General features: G+C 39.0%; 1 protein-coding gene across 1 annotated transcript in view; it reads left to right on the top strand.

The window, feature by feature from the left end:
- DTNB (dystrobrevin beta) overlaps window positions 1-19,337 on the top strand; it is a 983,126-nt gene that overhangs the window by 299,478 nt on the left and 664,311 nt on the right. The window contains exons 6-7 of the mRNA XM_053709466.1: window positions 2,451-2,536; window positions 11,557-11,711. Of these exons, the coding sequence (XP_053565441.1) occupies window positions 2,451-2,536; window positions 11,557-11,711 (241 nt within the window). The remainder of the gene's footprint in view (window positions 1-2,450; window positions 2,537-11,556; window positions 11,712-19,337) is intronic.

Raw genomic sequence — 19,337 nt, 5'->3', positions numbered from 1 at the left:
TGGACTCTCCATGCCATAGGAAAGAAAACAAAATTTATGTTTACCTGATAAATTTATTAATTTCCGGGCATGGAGATTCCACAAGCCTTCCCTTTTTTTGCATCAAGCGGAAGTTTTTTCTATAAAACCGCAGGTATCTGTGTTATCTTCTTTTTCCATTTCCCTTTGGCCGAATGACTAGGGATTATGGGTAAGGGAAGTGACACCTAGCAGCTCTGCTGGGGTGCTCTTTTCTTCCACCTGCTGGCCAGAAGTGAATGTCCTACTATTAATTGGAATGTTTTGTGGACTCTCCATGCCCAGAAATGAATACATTTATCAGATATAAATTTTAATTTTTTTCATAAAGTCGGAGGGACAGGGGAGTTTATCTTAAGCTCTCTCACAACTCCCATTATATTGCTGAAAGTTCACAATACACTTGTTTAACTGAAAGATAAGTAATGTTTCAAAACTAGAGACAACTGCAATTTAAATTGTAATGAAAACATTTCTGTTTAATTTGTATTTGCTGCAAACTGAAAATGTATATCTTTGTCAGGTGCTCCCCTATAAATCTCCATCTTCCCTGTGAGATTCTGTATCCCATGCAGCTTTATTCCTTTATTAGTATTACTAACGGAGGTTCTCATCTCATTCCAGATCTGCATTTAACAAAAAAAATAAAAAATTAAAGGAACATGATACACAAATGTTGCATCACTTGAAAGTGATGCAGCATATCTGTAAAAAGCTGAATAGAAAATATCACCTGAACATCTCTGTTAAAAAGGAAGGCATTTTACCTTCTATTTTCCTCAGTAGCCACATCCCACTGTTAAGGGTTTTTATGTATCCAATCAGGATGCTAGCCCCATCACTTAAAAGGATGTGTGCATTGGCCATGTGCAGACACAGTCACTTTATTTCCCTCCTCATTTTAAGGAAGTTTGCTGTGAAATCTTGTGAATAAAATCATAGTAAAGTTTTAACACTGATAATGCTGATTGTTTTTTTATTTTCACCTTGCAGATGACAGTGAAAAGAGCAGCTCACAGAGTCACTTTTGTGAGCTGAAGTAATTTTGAGCTAAACTCTTTTCCTGTTCTACGTAGTGGTGTCCAGTAGGGATGTATATTTGGAGCATTCATGAGCATATGAATGCAGAAATAGGTGGCCTTTTGCGGTATCCAAATCTTTTTGGTGCTAGATTTCTTCTTGTGAAAGTGCAATACACTAAGATGTGTGCAAATCCAGATCTTAGTGTCTTTCACTTTCTTAAGCAGAAATCCGGCTCAGAAAAGAACTGCACGCCGTGAGCAGCCACCTCCTTTGCGTATTCGGATGCTCACAAATGTTTTGAATGCACATGCCTTGTGTCCAGGTGATATATTCTTTCAAGTGAACGTTTAGCATAGGGGTATTATGACACTTTATGTGAGTTCTGCCCCTGTGATGTCTGCACTATGATCTCTCTCTCCAGGATTTTAAATTTGAATTAAGCCTTTAGTAGTCTGGAGAGGAAAACAGGAATGGGCTCCCCCTGCTGGCAGACAACTGCACTGCAGCTAGATTGATAATGTACTGGAGAAGAAGCACTCTACTGAGCATGTCAGGTGGCAACATAACTGCACACAACCTGCACTTTAGACTGCTACTAAACACAAGCTAATTTCTATGAAATAACCTAAAAATAATAAGTTAATTACTCCCAACTACCAGTCATTAAAGGATATAAAACAGTTTGTTTCATTGTTGTAATAAGAAAGCACTTGAAAGTGGCTTGTGCTAGCTAACATTGTCATATGACTTGCATGGCTATTGGTTTAGAGGTGGAGACGTTGCCTCATTGAGAAAAGAGCACTGTACTGTGGGTGGCCAGAGCCGCTGAGTTTAGCGAGGAGGCCGTGGCACAGAAAGCATAAGTTTAGAAGCCTTTTTTACAAACTGATCACTGAAAGTCTTGTTTATTTTTAGTGATGGTAAATCCTAGTGGTTTTTAAACGCTCGGATTTACCATCAATTTAAATTACTTAAAATCAGCTTGACCAATTTAAATTTGACAGTTTTGCAGTCACTAGTAATAGCTACAAAACAGACATAAATTTAAGCAAATTTAAATGTTTTGTTTCAAAGTTATCCAAATTTTGAAATTGTAAACATTTAAATTTATAGAGAAACTTTATTCAGACTTAAATTACATCTGTCCTACTGGGTAGCTATAATATTCTATTATGTGAATCGATATATATTGAATCTTTATATACAGTGTCAGTGCATGCAGAGATTCACACACATAAATATACAGCATTTATAGACGGTGTTTTCCAATGGCAAGAAAAAAAACAATTTTACTAGAGCAGGGCTTGTGAATTGTAACTGATAATCAGTTTAGTTTTACATTTATACATCTACTCTACTTAACAGAAAGCGAACTGTCTCACCGTGTCTGTCTTCTCGTTCTGTCCCAGTGAAGGTCATGGGAAGCTGACGGTGTTCTCAGTGAAAGCCATCTTAGCAACCTTGTGCGGCGGGAAGATATTAGACAAGCTGAGATGTAAGTAACGTCTTCTGTATTATTGCTATTGTCTCCTCATATCCGATCAGAGTAAACTTGTATAGACAGTTTTATTGCGGCACTCGGGAGGTTAATAATATTACAGTACCATACATTTTCATCATTTCAAATATTTGGACAATGCTGTATTACACGACTGTCACGTATTTGACTAACCTGTTCTGTGGATAATGTTGATACGGCTGTGTAACTGCCGCTGTATGTGTCTGTTTAGGACCAGTATTTCCCTGCTGCTCCTAAACAGTATTTTAACTGTGTGTTTAACAAAAAATGTTGCACTGCATTATCCTTGTAAAGTGTACTAAGCTGCAGTTAATTATAATAAATGGTTATAATTTGGGTTGCACCGATTCCGATACCAAATATTTGCACCGATACTTAAACCGATACCTCCACTTCCTACCCATATGCTATCTTGTGGCGTTTTTTCAAACTGCATGTTCCCATTTCATTTTAAACTGGAGTGGAGACTAAACTAAAAATTGTTTACTACTGTTCTGACAATAAAAATTGCTGTTATTTGTATTATTGTAGTAGAGATCACTGTACCTCGTTCAGACAAACCCCTGAAGTACTGGGCAGTTAATAAACTGATTTCCAGCTCTGGCTAAAATGGTCCAAAAATATCTTTCTGCCCCATGCAGTAGTGTGGAAAGTGAAAGACTGTTCAACTTAGAGCCGAACCTCCATACAAATGTCAGATTTATGTTATATAACAGCCCTACAACCCAATTGCATCACCCCTTTAAATTTAATATTTTATTGTAATATTTTTTATTTATAAACGTGTTCAGTGGACTTTGTGACAAATAAAACAGTTTTATTATTTCATAATGTGTTTTGAATTACAGTCCTTTATAATTATTAAGAAGGAATCTTAAATAATTAGTCTGTATTGTGCTTGGTATACTGTCACATGACATTAAAAATAAAAGTATCGGTAATTGGTATCGGCGAGTATTTGAAAACAAGTATCGGTACTTGTACTCGGTCATAAAAAAAAGGTATCGGTGCAACCCTAGTTATAATAGTAAATTTGACACCTATTCACTTTTATTTCAGCATTGTATACTAGTTTAACAGATCTTGTATATTACTACTATAAGAGGTTGAGTTGACTATTTCCATACTGGATTTTATTTTTAAAACGTTTCCAATGTGCTAATGTGTTTATTAATGTCATTTAGAGGGAAGACATTCAAATCAAAATGAGTCTCTCGCTTAATTGCTATTTTATCTTACTTTCAATAGACTCCTGAACATTTACAAACATCTAGTGCCCTCTGGTGGAGAAACTATGGTCACGTTGGTTTGTGGTATGAGACAGATTTTGAATTTACTAACCACACTCAGCCACATAAAACCTTTAGTGTTAATCACTGCGTCTTTAACAACTTAACACTCGGAGCGTATGTTAGTGGTATAACTTTCATTCACTGGCAAAATTAACACTGGTTCTTTAAAATCTGTACCTTGACTGCCAAAGATGGCTGTAGATTATTATGTAGTGCAGCTCTCTTGGTGATCAAGGCGGTATCTGAGATATTGTTTCATGTCATATGCAGCGTCTGATGTTAGTAGAAACAACTAAACAGCATATTTATTTATGAGTTTTAAATGCAGACCACAGCCTTTTAAAATGCAGTCTTCCTACATGTGGGAAACCTTTTGTTTGGGGAAAAAAGAAAAGGAATTCATGAGAATAAATGAGTGAAACAATATAATTCCACAGTTATTATTATAAGTTTATATTTTCAGAATTGCCAGATATATTGTTTCATATCTGAATCTAAATTAAAGAAGAAAATGAAGAGCAGTTGGCTTTTTATACATCAGGGGAAAGACCTAGATATGGGTGATGAGTGAAGTTTTATACATCAGGGGAAAGACCTAGATATGGGTGATGAGTGAAGTTTTATAGATCAGGGGAAAGACCTAGATATGGGTGATGAGTGAAGTTTTATAGATCAGGGGAAAGACCTAGATATGGGTGATGAGTGAAGTTTTATACATCAGGGCAAAGACCTAGATATGGGTGATGAGTGAAGTTTTATAGATCAGGGGAAAGACCTAGATATGGGTGATGAGTGAAGTTTTATAGATCAGGGGAAAGACCTAGATATGGGTGATGAGTGAAGTTTTATAGATCAGGGGAGAGACCTAGATATGGGTGATGAGTGAAGTTTTATAGATCAGGGGAGAGACCTAGATATGGGTGATGAGGGAAGTTTTATAGATCAGGGGAGAGACCTAGATATGGGTGATGAGTGAAGTTTTATAGATCAGGGGAAAGACCTAGATATGGGTGATGAGTGAAGTTTTATAGATCAGGGGAAAGACCTAGATATGGGTGATGAGTGAAGTTTTATAGATCAGGGGAGAGACCTAGATATGGGTGATGAGTGAAGTTTTATAGATCAGGGGAAAGACCTAGATATGGGTGATGAGTGAAGTTTTATAGATCAGGGGAGAGACCTAGATATGGGTGATGAGTGAAGTTTTATAGATCAGGGGAAAGACCTAGATATGGGTGATGAGTGAAGTTTTATAGATCAGGGGAAAGACCTAGATATGGGTGATGAGTGAAGTTTTATAGATCAGGGGAAAGACCTAGATATGGGTGATGAGTGAAGTTTTATAGATCAGGGGAGAGACCTAGATATGGGTGATGAGTGAAGTTTTATAGATCAGGGGAAAGACCTAGATATGGGTGATGAGTGAAGTTTTATAGATCAGGGGAGAGACCTAGATATGGGTGATGAGTGAAGTTTTATAGATCAGGGGAGAGACCTAGATATGGGTGATGAGTGAAGTTTTATAGATCAGGGGAAAGACCTAGATATGGGTGATGAGTGAAGTTTTATAGATCAGGGGAAAGACCTAGATATGGGTGATGAGTGAAGTTTTATAGATCAGGGGAAAGACCTAGATATGGGTGATGAGTGAAGTTGTAACAAATGACCCTAAAGAAGAATAGAAATAAGGATGTTGCACAGTTTATACCTGGTAATGAAGCATAAAGGGCATCTGTAAAACCATAACTGATGCACCTATCAGCCAGCAGAAGGATACAACTCCTAGACCTCAGTAGTGAGAGAAAAACAACTTTCAGTTTACTTCTATAATCAAATTTGCTTCATTCTCTTGGTATCATTTGTTAAAGGAGCAGCAATGCATTACTGGTTTCCAACTAAACACATGGGTGAGCCAATGACAATTGTTATATATATGCAGCCACCAATCAGCAGCTAGAACCTAGGTTATTTGCTACTCCTGAGCTTACCTAGATAAAATGTTCAGGATAAAAAAATGAAGGAAGCTAAATAAATGATAGTAATAATAGTAAATTGGAAAGTTGTTTAAAATTGTATGCTCTGTCTAAATCATGAGTTTCTAATTATGACTTTACTGTCCCTTTAAGACTTGCATGTCCATATTGTTGTGTAGTGTGCTGATAATTTAAACCATAGGCCATAGAGAACTCCTTTTTTGGCACACGGTTTAGAGTAGACAAACCAATTTGTCCCAACAGCTTTTTAATAGTATTTATTTCATGGTTCTGAGTCTTTTTTATACACTAGGTTTTAAAAATAATTAACTTGGATAAACATCAACAATCTCCTCTATAATCCTAAAAATACTATCGCAGAACAGTTGCAGAAAGCGCAGGTTCATCAAACAGGGGATAGTCCTGAGGACATGCGCCACTTGTAGATTACATATCCCTCAGCCCGCAAGGAGGGGAGGTACCACGTATCACCGTTGTATATGGATTTGTCTTTAATGGGACACACGTGGAAATAGAAAATCTTCTACCTTCTTTAGTTTACAGGTGATATCATTAGTGTTCTAAACACATTAATAATGCAAGAATTGCATTAATGATTGTGTCTTGATTAGTACTGATGATTGTTTGTCTTTCTGCCCAGTCAGATAATTAAAGTGAAAGTAAATTTGGTCCCATTTGAACAAAGTACTGCATTGCCTAACTGTATAATAAGCAAATCGCTATTTTTTTTTTCTTATAAATGTATTGATAAATACATTCTCGTTATACCGTTCTCCAGCTGACTCCTCCCATCTTCTACTTCCTATTGTTTACAGTGTTTACGTATAGAGCGGTCCCACCCGCTCTATACGTATCAGAGAAGCACGTTCACATGGACCATTTATATTGCGATTTTCACTTCAACAGGTCTCCAAAGCGCATGCGTGTATTTAGTTCGCAACATAGTAATGAATGAATAACAATATTGTATTCATTCATTACTATGCGATTTGAGAAAGAGACAAGCAGCATTGTTTCAGACCTCCGCGATCCGTCCTCAAAAATATCATAGCGCTTCAATGTATCAAATAGGGACTCGAAGCAGATTATGTTTCTGCTCAGTCCGTCCCGAATGGTCTGCGCATGCGCGAAAAGGGCGCGCGCATTGAAGAAAAAAGTAAAGATCGTCGATTTACTGCATGCGCAGATGCCACAATAGGCCGATGATGTCACTTCACAGCCGCCTAACGGCCAGTGTTTCAGTTGGCCCAAATAAGAACATGACCAGGAAGTAATATGCAGCCAAAAAAACGGGTTGCATTTATCGACGATAAAATTCAGATTTTATTTCAGGTAAAACTTGATTTGCAAACAAGTAATAAAAATTTGATGAATGAAAGTCCTATTGATTTAAAACATAATATGTTATAACGGTGAGCAACAGAGGAAACGTTACTTTCACTTTAAGTACCACTTATAAATTAACCTCATCTTGTGAGCCACTCTTGTTAGAACACACATCACATGCAAAAGCAACTGATATGTCCAGTTAGATTGTCACCCCCTTCCCTGGAGATCCTGCAAAAGAAGAGGTCATGTCAGGTGCGGAGCTACCATTGGTGCAGCAGGTGACACATAGCAGCCTTTCTATACATAGGTGGGTGCAGAATGTGTACAATCCTAATGCAGAGGAGCCTTTTATTAGTGCAGGATTATCTATCAATCTCTATCTATATCTATCTATCTATCTATCTATCTATTGAGATACAGTACCTTGTGAAGTTCTCCCCTGTGGGATTTAAATGACCTCTTTTTCTAGTCTTGGGCTGCCTTCCTAGCCCTGTTTTATCCCCCTGAGGTGCTGTAGGACTTCCTATTAAAATTATTTGTTATAGTCTCTGTTAAATAAACTTTGTCACTACCAATGTGTTCTCAATGGGCTAAAACAATGACTTATATCCCTAGCACCATTTGGTAATCAGGTCTCTAAGCCTGAAACCACTTCTGATAATAAGCTCCACTTATCGGCTCCCACTCCAAAGTGACAGGGGTCTTAGAATGGATCGCTAGACGATAGAATAGCTGCTACTATTCAAAACCTAAAGCTGATTGCGTTAAAATCAGAAGGATTTAAGATTACAGTAAATTAACTGATAAAACCGCTTTTTATAATCTCCATGTTTAGTGGTATTTCAGTTTATGCACGGTCCTTTACTTTCCTAAATATGCCATCGTTTTTGTTAAAGATCATATATAACACTATTGTATTTTTTACATTAAGATAATCTGGATATATAAAAATGTTTTAATAGCATATAATCTTCATAACCAATAAAGATGAGATATGTTAACTATATAGAAATAAGTACCACATTTGGAATATAAATTAATTGCTAAATATCCCTAAATATGGCAGGTATTTGACAGAAACAATTGTTTAAATAATTACTTTATAATCTATAGTTTCTATAGTCTGATGTATCGCAAGTGGGAAGAATAAGAGGACTGGGGATGGTAATGAAGACATCAGATGGATTATTAGTCAAAACAGTTTTCAAGTTAAAACAGATAATTTGTTCCAGAGTAATTAAAATCATAAGATTGTATGAGTTGTAAACATACTTAGAGCTATCAATAACCGGCCATGGTTGTGTAGCGCAGAAAGTTTTTTAGTATTGTAGAGCGGCCATGAGACAAATACACGGTATCAATGACACTAATATCTGGTATGTTCAGATCTGCACATATACTGGTCTCCATTGGAGCTCTATACCTAACAAACAGCAAAGATGATAGAGGACACCTCTACTGAGTGATGTTGTAAGTGGAAATATAAAAAAACAAAGACTCAAGAAACAACCCAATTTTTGTCTCCCAGATAAAGTCTTGCTCGTCTAGAGCTTCACCCTTACTGACATTTTATTAACAGAGAGTATAATTCCCATGCCAGGAAACTCATGTAGATAACAACAATGCAGTTTATTTAGCCATATCAAAGCCTAATTAGCATATGCATCAGAGTTACATATATAACTGAAATGAAAACGTTGTGATGCACATTTTTTATCGTGTCTCCTTCTGGAACCTTTTAATATTATGTTATATTGTATTATATATCAAACTGCAAACTAAGATAGCAGACGTTATGACTGACTCAACCCGTTTTGCTATATTTATACTATATTCCTTCACCAGGAAAAGAGTCATTATAGAAGGCAACTAATTAAAAAATAAATAAAAAAACTGTGGCTCACAATGATAATTCCTATGTACAAATTCCTGAAAATATAGCCATTCATTTCTATCAGTTTCCTAATACTCCATTTACAATCTTTGACTTTTACATAAATAAGCAAATCTTAATAATTACATTTCTTCATCTACCCGAAGATACCAGTCCATCATTATTGAAACTTCACTTACTGATCTAAAAGGTACCAATGACTGGTTCCTCTTATCACACTGTAAAATGCACGTAGGTTTGTATTTTTAAAAGCTTTGCTATTGGTAATGATTTGTTGACATCTTTGGTTATGTTTACATCACACAAAATATATATGTCACTAAAATTTGCCAATATGTAGCCTAAATGATATATTTTCAATGTTTGATGCACAAATTTTTAAATCAACTTAAATTAAATTATGCAGTTAAACTCTGCTTTGGATAGAGTATTGCAAAATGTTACAGCACCCACCTGACTACTTCATAATACCACCTAGCTTGCAGATTCTTTTGTGGAGAACACTGGATTTGAATTGCACTCGTTTAAAGGGATATGAAACCCAACAATTTTCTTTTGTGATTCAGACAGAGCATTCAAAAAGTTTTCAATTTACTTTTATTGTAAAATTTGCTTTGTTCCCACAGTATTCTTTGTTAAAGGGACATTCTGCACCATAACTGTTAATGTTTAAAAAGATAGATAATCCCTTTATTACCCATTCCTCAGTTTTGCATAACCAACACTGTTATATAAATACACGTTTTACCTCTGTGATTACCTTGTATCTAAGCCTCTGCAGACTGCCCCCTTATTTCAGTTCTTTTGACAGACTTGCATTTTAGCCAATCAGTGCTGACTCCTAGGTAATTTCACGGGCGTGAGCACAATGTTATCTACATAGCACACATTAACTAATGCCCTCTAGTTGTGAAAACCTGTCAAAATGCTTTCGGATAAGAGGCGGCCTTCAAAGGCAAAGAAATTAGCATACAAGCCTACCTAGGTTTAGCTTTCACCTAAGAATACCAAAAGAACAAAGCAAAATTGATGATAAAGTAAATTGGAAAGTTGTTTAAAATGGCATGCCCTATCTGAATCATGAAAGTTTATTTTTGACTTGACTGTCCCTTTAAAGAGATACCTAGGTAGGCAGCTGGAGCACTACACAGCAGGACAGAGTGCTGCCATTGCAAATGCATAACATTCTTGTAAAACTGCTGCCATATCCTGCTCCAGAAATGGGCCGGCTCCTAAGCATACATCACTGCTTTTCAACAAAAGATAGCAAGAAAGCAAAGAAAAACTGAAGATAATAGAAGTAAATTAGTAATTTGATTAACATTCTCTATCTCAATCATGAAAGAAACATTTTTGGTTTCTTATCAATTTAACTACGCTCAAGCTCAGCTACAGACAATTTATTACAAAATATAAAGAAACCTTTCCAAAAAGACGGTTTATATAGAAGGGAGTTTAGGGCAAACATGATCTCTTGTAGCTTAATTGTTAAGTTAATTTGGCTTCAGATAGAACTGATCTAGATACCTTTTTTTCTCGTTTTAAGGTTCTGATTTTTAAATACTTTGGAACTGTGATTCCTTTAAAGGACCAGTAAACACAGTAGAGTTGCATAATCAACAAATGCAAGATAACAAGACAATGCAATAGCACTTAGTCTAAACTTCAAATGAGGAGTAGTAGTAGATTTTTTTCTGACAATTTTAAAAGTTATGTCTTTCCACTCCCCTTGTACCATGTGACAGCCATCAGCCAATCACAAATGTATAAACATACCATGTGACAGCCATCAGCCAATCACAAATGTATAAACATACCATGTGACAGCCATCAGCCAATCACAAATGCATACACGTACCATGTGACGGCCATCAGCCAATCACAAATGTATAAACATACCATGTGACAGCCATCAGCCAATCACAAATGTATAAACATACCATGTGACAGCCATCAGCCAATCACAAATGCATACACGTTTATCCTGTGAATTCTTGCACATGCTCAGTAGGAGCTGGTGACTCAAAAAGTGTAAATATAAAAAACTGTGCACATTTTGTTAATGGAAGCAAATTAGAAAGTTGTTTAAAATTGCTGCTCTCTCTGAATAATAAAAGTTTAATTTTGACTTGAGTGTCCCTTTAATGCATCTGCCTTACAGAATGTTCATGCATTTTAAAAAGATGTAGTCTGCTTTAATTATAGTCCAACAACCAAAATCCTGGTGCAATTACCAGAGTATGATTTTTGTCCCTTGGAAGTGTATGGACGCATTTCTACAGGCTTTGCTGCTAAATAGTAATTAGCTATGGGATTAATATTTTACTAACAAAACCTGTGTGTTAGCACCGTGTTTTTTAAGTTGTTTTCAAGTAAACAAGGTTTGGGTTTTGTAAGTTATTTTTTTAACACTGTGTTTGTGCAGACAGAAAACATTTTGCTGATTTAAACTATTGTTTAAATGAGTGTGTGTTTGTTTTTTTCTAGATATTTTCTCACAAGTATCAGACTTGAGTGGGCTTATGGTTTATGCAAAGTTTGATCAGTTCCTTAGAGAGGTGTTGAAGCTTCCCACCACTGTGTTTGAAGGACCTTCATTTGGATACACAGAACACTCGGTTCGGACATGTTTCCCACCACAGGTAAATGCTGCTGCATCTGTAAGGTTTATGCGTACGTCTATTGAATGCAAGTTATACACAGTGCTGAAACTGAGTTCCTTCTGTTTTTCCCTTACTCCAATCTCCCCAAAGCTCCTCAAATATTACTTACAGTTGGTAACTCTGCCTTCACCTCGACACCTCTGGCTTGTGGTCTGGAGGTCACATTTGACTCAGAACATTCATTTTCTTCTAAGATTAAAGAGAAAGAAAGGTCAAAATTGAGATGTGCTTGACATGTGTGCATTTACAATTTAAATTTAAGAAATTTGCAGTGGCAAAACTGTTTTGTTTTTTTTAGGTGGTATATGCACATATGCTGTGAGTGCCGTGTGCACCGACATTCAAAAAGAACACCTTCACAGACTAAAGAAAATTAGAAGACTAAAATGGGACAGTCTACTCCAGAATTTCTAATTTTCCAAGACTAAAAAGGGACAGTCTAATCCAGAATTTTTATTGCCCCCTTATTTCAGTTCTTTTGACAGACATGCATTTTAGTCAGTCAAGGCTCTCTTATAAATAACTCCACAGGAGTGAGCACAATGTTTATCTATATGGCACAAATTAACTAGTGCAGCCTGGCTGTGAAAAACTGTCAAAATGCATTCAGATAATAGGTAGCCTTCAATAGCTTAGAAATTAGCATATGAGCCTACCTAGGTTTGGCTTTCAACAAAGAATACCAAGAGTAGTACAAAGCACATTTGATTAAAAAAGTAAATTGCAAAACTTGTTTAAAATGACATGCTCTGAGTCATGAAGCTTAATTTTGACTAGACTGTCCCTTTAAGGGTTATATTAACTCTGCTGTTAGTGAAGTTTTAACTTGTTTATCTCCAGCTGATAAGCGCAGACACTTGAAAGGATTTTAAAGTCATTCTTTTGTCTTTAGCTCTTCAGGGACTTCCCTTAGGAGTGGCCACTCTAAGTTACACATTTGTGATTGGGGTGCTTCTAACTCTGAGGATATTTTTATAAGGATAGTTTCTCTGAGCCTCAGGGCACTTCTAATCTGGCAGAGGATGTGTCCTTTAATTTTAGCCTGCTAGGTTGGGGTGCAGTCTGGGAGTCTCATAGAGCGCAGGGAGTTTGGTCTCCTCAGGAGGTGAGGCTACCAATAAATGTTCTGGAACTCTGTGCAATCTTCAGGTCTCTCCAGTGTTGGCTTGACTTCAGACACAAATCTTCTCTTAGATTCCAGTCAGACAATGTCATGGCAGATGCTTATGTCAATCATCAGGGCGGAACTCACTGTTCCTTAGGTATGAGTGAATTTTCCTGCATCATCGGTTTGGCAGAATGCTATCATTGCAGGATTTCTGCAATCCATTTTACAGGTGTGGACAATTGGGAGGCCGATTTTTTTAAGCCGCCAGTCTCAGAGGAATTGTCTCTGAATCAGGAAGTGTTCAACCAAATTGTGAAGTGTTGGGATCTGCTGGAGATAGATCTCATGGCCTCTCATTTTAATCACAAACTGCCTCAGTATTATGCCAGGTCTCAAGACCCTTGTGGTCCCTTGGTCGTTCAACTTGATTTAAAATTTTTCTCAGTTTGTGTTGCTATCCAGGGTGATAGCCATAATTCAGCAGAAACAAGACTCTGCAATTTTGATAGCGCCGATTTGGCCTCTGAAGATTTGGTTGTTTATATGGTGTAGATGTCCTCTTGCCCGCTTTAGAGGCTTCCTCTAAGGAAGGATCTTCTCTCTCATGGCCCTTCCTTTTATCAAGATCTCAAATCTCTGAATTTGACGGGCAGGCAATTGAACGCTTGATTCTGTTTCAGAGAGGTTTTTCTGACAAGTTTTTTGATAACTTGATTCAGACTTGGAAACCCGTTACCAGACGTATTTATCCTAAGGTCTAAAAAAATGTTTTGCGTGGTTTTCTCGCAAACGTTACCGTTGGAATTCTTTGAGTTCTTGAGTTCCTACAGGAAGGCTTAGACAAAGGTTTATCAGGCAGTTCTTTGAAGGGTCAGATTTCTGCTCTTTTTTGTTTCATAAGAAGATTGGTAAAATTCCTGACTTGCAGGCCTTTGTCCAGGCTCTGATTAGGATAAAGCCAGTTGTTCATCCAGTTTCTGCTCCTTGGAATCCGAATCTGGTTTTGAGGGTTCTTGAAACCCCTCCTTTTAAGCCAATGCATGGTTTGGACCTTCAGCTTTTATCTTGGAAGGTACTTTTTCTTCTACTATAAAGTACTTTTTTCAGCTATAAGAGTCTCTGAACTTTCATCTTTGTCTTGCAAACCTCCTTTTCTGATTTTTTTATTAGGATAAAGCTATTTTTCGCACTAACTATACTTTTTTTCCCTAAGGTTGTATCCACAGATACAATTAATAAGTGAATTGTGGTTCATTCTTTTTGTCCAGTTTCTAAGAATTCTTAGTAGTGTCTTTTTCACAACTTGGATGTTGTAATAGCTCTTAAATATTACATAGAAGCACAAAAGATTTCAGACTTTCTTCTCTTTTTGTTCATTTTTCTGGGCCTCGCAAGTGTCAGAAAGCTATGGCTGTTACTTTAGCAGCTTGGCCTTAACCATTAATTTGCAAGGCTTATTTGAACGCATTTCTGCTCTTTCCACTTGAGCAGTGGCTACTTCTTAGGCTTTTTGTGATGAGGCTTTTATTGATCAAATTTGTAAGGCAGCTACTTGGTCTTCTTTGCACACTTTTTCTAAGTTTTATCACTTTGCTGTGTATGCTATTTCTGAGGCTGCCTTTGGCAGGAAAGTTCTGCGGGCTGGAGTGCCTCAATAGTAACAGTGGTCTTAGGGTACTCCAGAGCTTGGGTATTGATTCCCACACGTGATAGCTTGTGGACTCTCACCATCTAATGAAAGAAAACAAAATTTATGCTTACCTGATAAGTTAATTTCTTTCATGATGGTTAGAGTCCACAAGTCCTGCCCTTTATTTTTGTTCATGTGGCAGCAGTACTTGTTTTGCACTTCTTTGTCCCGCTTTATCTTTCCTGATTTTCTTTTTTCCCCTCATCTACTTGGTTATATGTATGACTGAGGATCATGGGAAGTGGGAGGGATTTAAAGCTCTGGTGTATTGGGGTGTCTTTTGCCTCCTCCCAGTGTCAGGAGGAGAATATTCCCACACTCGATGGCTTGTGGTTGGGAGTTATAAGGGTTTCTTAAGAGTCATAGACCTCAAAATATGTCCTGGGGCATTTATTATCATCTTAACAGTTATGCAGTGGGGCAAACAAGAACACACACTTGTTTGAAGAGGAAAATTTCTTCTTTCTCTGCTTTCCTGATTTTTTTTTCCTATTAAGTGATTGCTGTTCAATAGTGATTATTTTCTAACCACGTGGGTGACTGTTTAAAAGGTATACCTGTCTCATTTTAGAACTTCTATAGCAATCACCTACCAATGACAGGCACTCCCCACTTTCTAAAATGTGGTCTCATGCCCTCTTTGACTTTTGGGCTTACCTCCCTCCCACCTTGTCTTGTGCCCTGGTCAGCTCTTCCACGCTTGAGGTTCCCTTTTTCTACGTAAATGGATATAGTGATATTGGGGTTTTACAAATTTAGTTTGCAAAGTAAAGCAACAGGTTTAATTAATTTGAATTTATTTTTATATACAGAGCAGTGATGTACTAAGCATATGGAAATGCTTTCTATGTCTCTGTAAAATTGTTTGCATAACTATCTTGGCTCTCCCTGGCTAAGAGATACACTACTTATAGGGATAAATAGACAGACATTATGGCCCTATTCTCTCTGGCTTACTTGTCAGTTGGCTTTGGTTTTGAAAATCTTTGGGCAGATGCTTTTTGTAGCATTGATTGTTTGGTCTTTTGCCTTTCTTCAGGCTGTGCTGTTGGGAGAGCACCTTCTTTGATAACGACATGTACGGGAGGTCATGAAAATGGTATTTAATTTACATGGCTTATGGTTTTTGCTACTAGAGACCAGGTATTACACAGGTTAATGTAAAACTGAGCTCATGGCGATCTCCTGCACCATAAGTAGAGATGAGGTGCCTCTTTTGTGTAATTACCATCTGCTTTCTCATGGCTACTTCTTTATATTCAAATGGTTTATGTCTAAAGAAACATCTGATACCTGGTACTCTATATTTTCCAAATAATAAAGTAAGAATTTATCTAAAGGCTATGAAAGCAGCTATAGAATTACTTAAGCTGAATGCAAGGCCTGTAGTGAGAAGTAATCTATCGCGATGGGCCTTAGGGCTGGGACAAAGGTTTGCTGACTCAATTTCAAAGTTAAATATATCTTGATGTTTTTTTGGAGAGAATTAATTTAAAAACAAAATAGCAGTAAAATAACTTTTTTACAACACACTTCTAGATCCAGAAGCTTGGCATTTTATTTTCAGAAGCAACTTGTGTAAGTCACAACTGAATCCAAGAGCAAATGATGTGGAAGGTGTTCCTTGGGCCAGCATTCACAATGATGGTATGATTGCCTAAATGCCCTTTGTATGGACTCATCTATCCTTATTAGGGTTACAGACAGTTGATTTTTAAGTATCGTTCCAAGAAGTTACATTAAAAGTAGAAACCTATGCCTGTGGGTTCCTGCTTTGTTGTAGCCCATGGTAAGACAGAAGGTTTCAGTGTCCATGTTTAGCAAAGGCTCTATTATCCATTTTATATTTTATAAAGAACACAGGTGGGCCGTGACTGCCAGTATTAGACCTAAAGTTCTTAAACAAGTATTTTTTTTTTTAAAGAAGAAATACAAGAATTTCTAGTGAATGTTATGGATTTGATCACTCTGAATACATTTCTTGTTTTCATAGACCTCAAGGATGACTATATCCATTTTCCAGTGGCAGCGATCAAGAAGCATTATCTTTAGTTTGCAGTAGGGAACCACCATTACAAGTTTCGGTCATTCCATTCATAATTTTAAGAGCAGAAATGAAAATTTTATTTGATGTATTAATTTTCTTCTCTATGTGGGTGACAGTTACTGTGGCAAACCTAGCCACTTCTGGACTATAACGTAAGAAAGGTTGTCTGTGACAGACCCTTCGGTCAGGACTGAAAGTGTTAACTTTATTTTCTAACCACAAGTGGCTGGCTCCAGCTACAATCTAATTAATGCTTAGCATTCTATTGTTTGATCACCCCCAGAGAGAAACGCCTAAGTGATAAGGAGAGTCAAGAGTGTCCTGTGGTTGAAGTGTTTAAGTAATATAATCCTATTGTATCATGTCAAGGGCGCTTCTCCCTTTTATCTAATGTACAACATTCTTTCCACCCCCACCTGGGGGGGGGGGGGTCAAAAACCTGTATAAATCTGTATGCTGCCTTCAAATAAAGTGTTATTCTGTTTAAAACCTGAAAACTGGCTGGGTTGTGAACTGCTGATTCCCTATGCAGGACATTGTTCCCTGGTGTTAACCCTTGGTATCCGGTTGGTACCGTTACAATTGGTGGCAAGCGACGGAATGAACCTTATCGCCCAGAAGAGCAACTACACAAGCCAGTAACCTCAGGAAGAGGGGGATTACTACAATACTGACTAAGATGGAAGGAGTACCAGGGACCGAAGTGAATGGAGATGGATTATTCTAAGCTAAAGAGACAAACGTAAAAGGAACTGCTAGAAGCCAGGGGAAAGATAGGCAGCAGCAAACCCAAGGCTATATTAATTGCTGAGCTGATGGAGGGAGACAGAGCTCGCAGCGCTACGCCTCCAGCAGCCATGGAGGAGACCCTATACCAGAGGGAAATGAGGACCAGGCTGGAATTTTTACCCCAACCTGTACCACGGGATATGCTATCCGTGGTAATGGCAGATGTGCAGGAGTACGTGATGGCACACAGTCCGCGGAATGCATCCTCCCGAGCAGAATCCATTTTGGACGCACTCAGCAACCCAGTAAGACCCAAAATCCCATACCATGCATTTAAAATGTTTTGTGAGGAGAAGGATGAGATTGATGGGTATTTACAGGATTTTGAGAGACTGTGCGAGTTACATGATTTGGAGCAGTCCGTATGGGTGCCGGTGCTAGCAGGCAAGCTAGCCGGTAGGGCAGCGGAAGCGTATCGCGCTGTACCCAGGGAGGACAGCAAGGATTACGCTAAAGTGAAGAGAGCGATCTTGGAAAGATATGCCATTACCTCAGAGGCATACCGGCGCAAGTTTAGAGGCCTGCGCAAGCCAGAAAGAGATTCCCATGCAGAGTGGGCCCACAAGCTGGATCAAGCATCTCAGGGGTGGATACAGGCCAGCCAAGCTACCACCATGGAAGAATTGCGACAACTGATGCTGTTGGAGCAATTCTTTAACGGCTTGTCCCCAGAAGCCCAAGAATGGGTGAGAGATCGAAAACCCCTCACCTTAACCGAAGCAGCCAGATTAGCAGACCAGCATTTTGATGCCAGGAGGCACCATGGACTACAGCCTAACAACGGACGGGCTAATATACAATGCCACACCTGCAAGCAGTGGGGACATATGGCACGTGAGTGCACCCAAAATCGGAGCAGACAAGCTTGGAACCAGGTCAGACAGAACCTGGCCCCAAGGGCGGCTGCTCACCATTACCAAACGGAGCCAGCCGCTCATGAGGTGTTGAGCACCCAAGCCGAGGAACCCCTGGGAATTCTGCATGAGGTGATGTCGGTCCAGGGACTTCGGGATTCGGGAGCTACTTTAACCCTGATAGCTCCCCATTTGGTGCCGGATACAGCACCCACTGGCGGATCCGTGGCAGTACGAGGGGCAGGGGGAGCAGTATACCGATTGCCCACTGCTAGAGTGGAGTACAGACCCCCAGTCACCCCAGCAGCTGCCAGTTACCAACCCCCGGCGCACCGCTATACCACACGGCCTCCGGCCACGAACTACCCTCAGAGAGCCCGGTTCAATTCGCGGGGCTACTCACAACCTATTCGGTGCTTTGGATGTAAGCAACTAGGGCACAAAAGGCCAGAGTGTCCCCTAAATGCAGCGAATCAAGCACAGTCCTGGAGAAGACCCGCTGGCGGAATCCCACATAATCCTCAGCCTGTGGCCCGCTACGTAGAGGCGCCAGAATGCTGGGGCAGCCTACATGAAGCAGACCCCGTGCAAGCTGCCCACCGGAATAACCGGCAACGGGTTAAAGTGAATGGGAAGGAGGTCAGTTGTCTACGGGATACTGGTGCTACCATGACCTTGCTTCAAGAGAACTTGGTGCCTGAGAAACAGCACACTGGAGACACTGTGGCTGTGAGGGTAGCAGGGGGCACTGTGTTCCGCCTACCTGTTGCCAGGGTACATTTGGATTGGGGAGTGGGCGCTAGACTTGTGAATGTGGGGGTCAAGAAGGACTTACCTGCTGATGTTCTCCTTGGAAATGACTTGGCCCCCCTTGTTTCTGCCTATGCTCCCATGGATCCCGCTAATGTTAACCCTGTGACTACCCAAGCCCAGTCCCTCCGGGAAGAGACGCTTCCATGTTTGGGGTGGGGGCAGTACTGAGCCAAGTTGGAGCAGATGGCGGAGAACACCCCGTAGCTTACTTGAGCCGAAAGTTGTTGCCCCGGACATCCCCAAGCCGATCCGTTGGGATCAGACTGTGTATGCCGGCTTGGTTCTGGGGGAGCATTGTGGCAAA

Source organism: Bombina bombina, chromosome 4 (assembly GCF_027579735.1).
Source record: "Bombina bombina isolate aBomBom1 chromosome 4, aBomBom1.pri, whole genome shotgun sequence".
NCBI classification, from domain to species: Eukaryota; Metazoa; Chordata; class Amphibia; order Anura; family Bombinatoridae; genus Bombina; species Bombina bombina.
Note: the sequence above shows the minus strand (reverse complement) of the source record. Positions and strands in the feature narration are given on the sequence as shown.